General features: G+C 40.5%; 1 protein-coding gene across 2 annotated transcripts in view; it reads right to left on the reverse strand.

Moving 5' to 3' along the window:
• Positions 1 to 5,723, reverse strand: part of Abcc12 (ATP binding cassette subfamily C member 12) — a 69,224-nt gene extending 63,501 nt beyond the window's left edge. The window contains exon 1 of one of the 2 annotated variants that reach the window (XM_036188296.1): positions 5,579 to 5,723. In XM_036188296.1, coding sequence (XP_036044189.1) covers positions 5,579 to 5,697 — 119 coding nt within the window. In that variant the 5' untranslated portion in view covers positions 5,698 to 5,723. The remainder of the gene's footprint in view (positions 1 to 5,578) is intronic. The other variant, XM_036188297.1, reaches the window with a different exon arrangement.
• Positions 5,724 to 6,000: the final 277 nt, after the last annotated feature.

The following is a 6,000-nucleotide window of genomic DNA, read 5'->3' on the forward strand; positions in this document are numbered from 1 at the left end:
CAAAATAATGGGAATTAACAATCATTGGTCATTAATATATCTCAATATCAATGGATTCAATTCCCCAGTAAAGAGACACAGAATGAATACAAAAATAGGATCCATCCTTCTTCTGCATACAGGAAACACACCTCAACATCAAAGATAGATATTACCTCAGAGTAAAGAGTTAAAAAAAGATTTTCCAAGCAAATGAACCCAAGAAGCAAGCTGGTACAGCCATTCTAATATATAACATAATAGACTTCCAACCAAATTTAATCAAAAGAAATTGGGAAGGACATGTCACACTCATCAAAGGAAAAATCCACCAAGATGATGTATCAGTTCTGAACATCTACCCAAATTCAGGGGCATCCACATTTTAAGAAGAAACATTACTAAAGCTGAAATCACACATCAAACCCCACACATTAATAGTGGAAGATTTCAACACCCCACTCTCACCAATGGACAGGACATCCAGAGAGAAACTAAACAGAGAAATAATGGGACTAACAGATATTATGATTCAAATGGACCTAACAGATGTCTATGGAACATTTCACCCAAACACAAAAGAATATACCTTCTTCTCAGCACCACATGGAACCTTCTCCAAAGCTGACGACATACTTAGTCATAAAGCAAGTCTCAACAAATAAAAGAAAATTGAAATATCCCCCTGTATCCTATCAGACCACCACGAATTAAATCTGTATTTCAACAACAGAAAACCTACAAACTCATGGAAACTGAACAACTCTCTACTGAATGACCACTGGGTCAAGGCAGAAATAATAAAAAAAAAAAAAAAAATTGAAAACTTCTTAGAATTCAATGAAAATGAGTACATAACATATTCAAAATTATGAGACACATGAGAGTAATACTAAGAGGAAAGTTCATAGCACTAGTGCCTTCATAAAGAAACTGGAGCGATCTCATATCAGCAACTTAACAGCACACTGAAAGCTCTAGGACAAAAAAAAAAAAAAAAAAAAGCCAACAGATCCAAGAAGAGTAGGCAGCAGGATATAATCAAACTGAGGGCTGAAATCAACAGAATAGAAACAAAGAGAACAATACAAAGAATCAATGAAACAAAGAGTTGGTTCTTGGAGAAAAGCAACAAGAAAGACAAACCCTCATCCAAAGGCAGAGAGAGAACATCCAAACCAACAAAATCAGAAATGAAAAGGGGAACATAGCAACAGACACTGAGGAAATCCATAGAATCATTAGGTCATACATTATAAACCTGTACTCTACAAAATTGGAAAATCTAAAAGAAATGGACAAATTTCTTGATCGATACCGCTTATCAAAGTTAAATCAAGATCAAATAAACAGCTTAAGTAGATCTATAACCCCTAAGAAAATAGAAGACATTTCAAAAGTCTCCCAACCAAAAAAAGCCCAGGGACAGATGATTTTAGCACAGAATTCTACTAGACTTTCACAGAAGAGCTAATCAATACTCCTCAAATTATTTCACAAAATAGAAACTGAAGAACTTTACCAAATCCTTCCTATGAGGCCATAGTCACATTGATACCCAATCCACACAAACACTCAACACAGAAAGAGAATTACATAACAATTTGACTCATGAACATTGATGTAAAAACTCAATTTGCAAACCAAATCTAAAAACACATCAAAAAGATCATCCACCATGATCAAGTACGCTTCATTCCAGAGATGCAGAGATGGTTCAACATATGAAAATCTGTCAGTCTAATCTACCATATAAACAAATTGAAAGAAAAAAACCACAAGATGATCTCATCAGATGCTGAAAAGACCTGTGACAAAATCCAACACCTCTTCATGATAAAAGTCTTTGGGAGATCAGGGATACAAGGGACATACCTAAATATAATAAAGGCAAAATACAGCAAGCCAATTGCCAACATTAAATTAAATGGAGAGAAACTCAAAGCAATTTCACTAAAATTAGGGATAAGGCTGTCCACTCTCTCCATATCTCTTCAATATAGTACTTGAAGTTCTATCTAGAGCAATAAGACAACTAAAGGAGATCAAGGGGATACAAATTGGAAAGGAAGAAGTCAAAGTATTATTATTCACAGATGATATGATAGGATACATAAGCGACCCCAAAAGCTCTACCACGGAACTCCTACAGCTGATAAACACCTTCAGTGAAGTGCCTCGATACAAGATTAACTCAAAAAACAAAACAAAACAAAAAACAAAAAAACAGTAGCCCTCCTATATACAAACAATAAGTGGGCTGAGAAAGAAATCAAAGAATCAACACCCTTTACAATACCCTTAAATAATATAAAATATCTTGGTGTGACTTTAACCAAGCAAGTGAAAGACCTGCAAGACAAGAACTTCAAGTCTTTGAAGAAAGAAATTGGAGAAGATGGAATGATCTCCCATGCTCATGGATCAGTAGGATTAACATAGTGATAATGACCATCTTACCGAATTCAGTCTACAGATTCAATGCAAGATTCCTCATCAAATTCCAACACAATTTTTTATAGACTTGAAGGAATACTACTCAACGTCATATGGAAAAAAAAAAAACAGGATAACTAAAGCAATCCTATTCAATAAAAGAATTTCTGGAGGTAGCACCACCCCTGATTTCAAGCTCTATTACACAGCAATTGTAATAAAAAACAGATGGTATTGGAATAAAAACAGACAGGTGGACCAGTGGAATTGAATCAAAGACCCAGATGTAAATCCACACACTTATGGACACCTGAATATTTACAGAGAAATCAAAATTATATAATGGAAAAAAGAAAGTATCTTCAACAAATGGGGCTGGTCTAACTGGATGTCACTATGTAGAAGAATGCAAATAGATCCATAAAACTAAGTCCAAATGAATCAAAGACCTCAATATAAACACAGATACAATGAACTTGATAAAAGGGAAAGTGAGGAACAGCCTTGAAAGCACTGACAGCAGAAAACTCCTGAACAGAACACCAATAGCTTGGGCACTAAAACTAACAACAAATGAGACCTCAAGAAACTGGAAAGCTTCTGTAAGGCAAAGGGCACCATCAATAGGACAAAATGGAAGCCTACAGAATGGGAAAAGATCTTCACCAACCCCAAATCTGACAGAGGGCTAATTTACAAAATATATGAAGAACTCAAGAAATTAAACATAAAAACCCACATAATCCAATTTAAAAGTGGGGTACAGATCAGAACAGAGGATTCTCAAAAGAAGAATCTCAAATGCCCAAGAAGCACCTAAAAAAATGTTCAACATCCTTAGCCATCAGGGAAATGCAAATCAAAATGACTCTGAGATTTTATAATACACCTGTCAGAATGACTAAGATCAAAACAACACATGAGAGCTCATGTTGGAGAGGATGTGGAGTAAAGGGAACACTCCTCCATTGCTAGTGGGAGTGAAAACTTGTACAGCCACTTTCGAAATCAATATGGCGGTTTCTCAGAAAAATGGTACTCAATCTACCTCAAGACCAGCTATATCACTCCTGGGCATATACCCAAAGGCTACTCAATCATACTACAAGAACACTTGCTCAACTATGTTCATAGCAGCTTTATTTCTAATAGCCAGAAACTGGCAGCAACCCAGATGTCCCTCAAATGAAGAATGGATAAAGAAAATGTGGTATATACAATGGAGGATTACTCAGTTGTTTAAAAAAAAAATCATAAAAATTGCAGGCAAATGGATGGAACTAGAAAAAAAAAATACATCCTGAGTGAGGTAACCCAGACCCAGAAAGACAAACATGGTATGTATTCACTCGTAAGTGAATATTAGTTGTAAAGTAAAGGATAACCATGCTACAACCCACAAACCCAGAGAGGCTAGGTAACAAGGTGGGCTCAAGATGGGAGGAGTCACATGAATCTCCCTGGGAAGGGGAAATAGAATAGACATCATGGGTGGACTGGAGGCCAGTACAGGTGGGAACAGAAGGGATTAGGTGGCCGGGGGATGGAGGGGGAGATGATTGGAATTTGGGGGCATCTTGAGGGTGAGCTAGAAACCTAGTATAATGGAAACTTCCAGGAATCTATGAGGGTGACCCTAGCTAAGATACCTAGCAATAGGGGATATGGAGCTTGAACTGGCCATCTCCTGTAACCAGGCAAGACTTCCAATGGAGGGACTGGGACACCAACCCAGCCACACCCACAATTTGTCCTGCCTACAAGATGTGGTGTGATAAAGGTGGTGCAGGAATTATGGGAGTGGCCAAGAAATGACTGGTCCAGCTTGAGACCTATGACACGAGAGGAGGCCCACCCCTGACACTTCCTACAGGGCCAGTATTCAGAGGCTTGATAGCCTAGAGACCCAGGATAAAGCCAAACACAACTGGCAGGAAAAAAAAAAGTCAATGAAATGATTCCTAATGATATTCTGCTGTATTCATAGATTGGTGCCTAGCCCAGTTATCAGAGAGGCATCATCCAGCAACTGACGGAAACAGATGCAGAGATCCTCAGCCAAACATTAGGTGGAGCTTGGGGAATTCTGCAGAAGAAGAAGAGGAAGAATTGTAGGAGCCAGAGGGGTCAAGGATATCACAAGAAAACGCACAGATCCAACTTAACCTGGGCTCGTAGGGGCTCACAGGGACTGAACTGACGACCAGGGAGCCTGCATGGAACTGACCTAGGCTCTCTGCATATATGTGACAGCTGTGTAGCCTGATCTTCTTGTGGGACTTCTAACAGTGGGAGCAGGAGCTCTTCCTGACTCTTCTGGTGGCTTTTGAGCCCCTATTCCTCCTACTGGGTCGCCTTGTCCAAGCCTTACTACAGGGGGAGGCGCCTAGTCTCACTGCAACTTGATATGCCGTGTTTGGTTGATTTTCATGGGAGGACGAGTGGATAGAAGGGGCAGAGAGGTGAGGAGGGAGGGACTGGGAAGAAAAGAGGAAAGGGAAACTGCAGCCAGGAAATAATAATAATAATAATATAGTGATGATGATGATGATGAAAATTTAAAATGTTTTAATAAATAAGTCTTGTAAAAGAAGAAAGTGAAGGCTGCTGCTGGACTGTGAGTAAGCGACTTGACCTCTTCCAGTTTTGTTTCCATCAAGATGGCGGCAGACCCTCTAGAGTGCAGATTACAGAAGCTGGGTGTGACGACACACATCTGCAATCCTCCCACTTGGGGGCCTGAGCCAGGAAGAGCTTGAGTTCCAGGCCACCCTGGCCTACAAAGCAAGACTCTGTGTCCAAAACAAGAAAACAAAAACAACAACAACAACAAGAAAAAAAAAACTAGGAAGGAAAGAAGGAAGGGAGGAAAGGAGGGAGGGAGGGAGAAAGAGAGGAAGGAAGAAAGGAAAGAAGGAAGGGGGAAAACTGAATGAAACAGTGTATAAACTTTATGAGCCATCCCAACACAAAGAAAGCTCCTGTAACATGAGCTGTCTTTCTCTCTCAGATCAGAGGAGGAGTCAAGAAGTTAGGGATCCATAAACGAGTGTCTGTGTGGCTGGCAGGATGAACAGAAGGACAGACATATGGAGGGGCACATGGAAAGCAGAGGTTGGGATCCCTGGGGGCCCTGCCCACCTCAGTCTTCCTCCTGGCTCACCTTGCACAGGGTCGCACTGGGATCATGGTTTTCAGGCTGGGATCATATCTCTCCAAAAAGGGTCTCCGTTGGCCTCGCTGATCCAGGTCTGAGAAGAGGTAGGGGCCTTCACCCACCATCCTGATGCTATCCAGGAGCCCTAGGCTTTGGGACGGTTTCACTCTGCAGACGAAGATGGAGAAGGCTCACTGAGAAATGGAGATGTTGGGAGTAGAGGCAAAAAGCCACTGTTGTGCACAGACCTCCTCACTTGCTTTGAGCCTTGGATGTGGTTTTGCCCACTAGTCTCAGCATCTAGGAAGGACTGTGGCCAGACACCACCAACACCCCTTCACCTACATTTTGAATAAGCTTATCCCATTTCTCTTCTCTACTGATCTTGAGTTGGCTGGGAGCCCTAGATCCTCCTGTGAGATTTCAGT

This window comes from Onychomys torridus, chromosome 5 (genome assembly GCF_903995425.1).
Source record: "Onychomys torridus chromosome 5, mOncTor1.1, whole genome shotgun sequence".
Classification (NCBI taxonomy): Eukaryota; Metazoa; Chordata; class Mammalia; order Rodentia; family Cricetidae; genus Onychomys; species Onychomys torridus.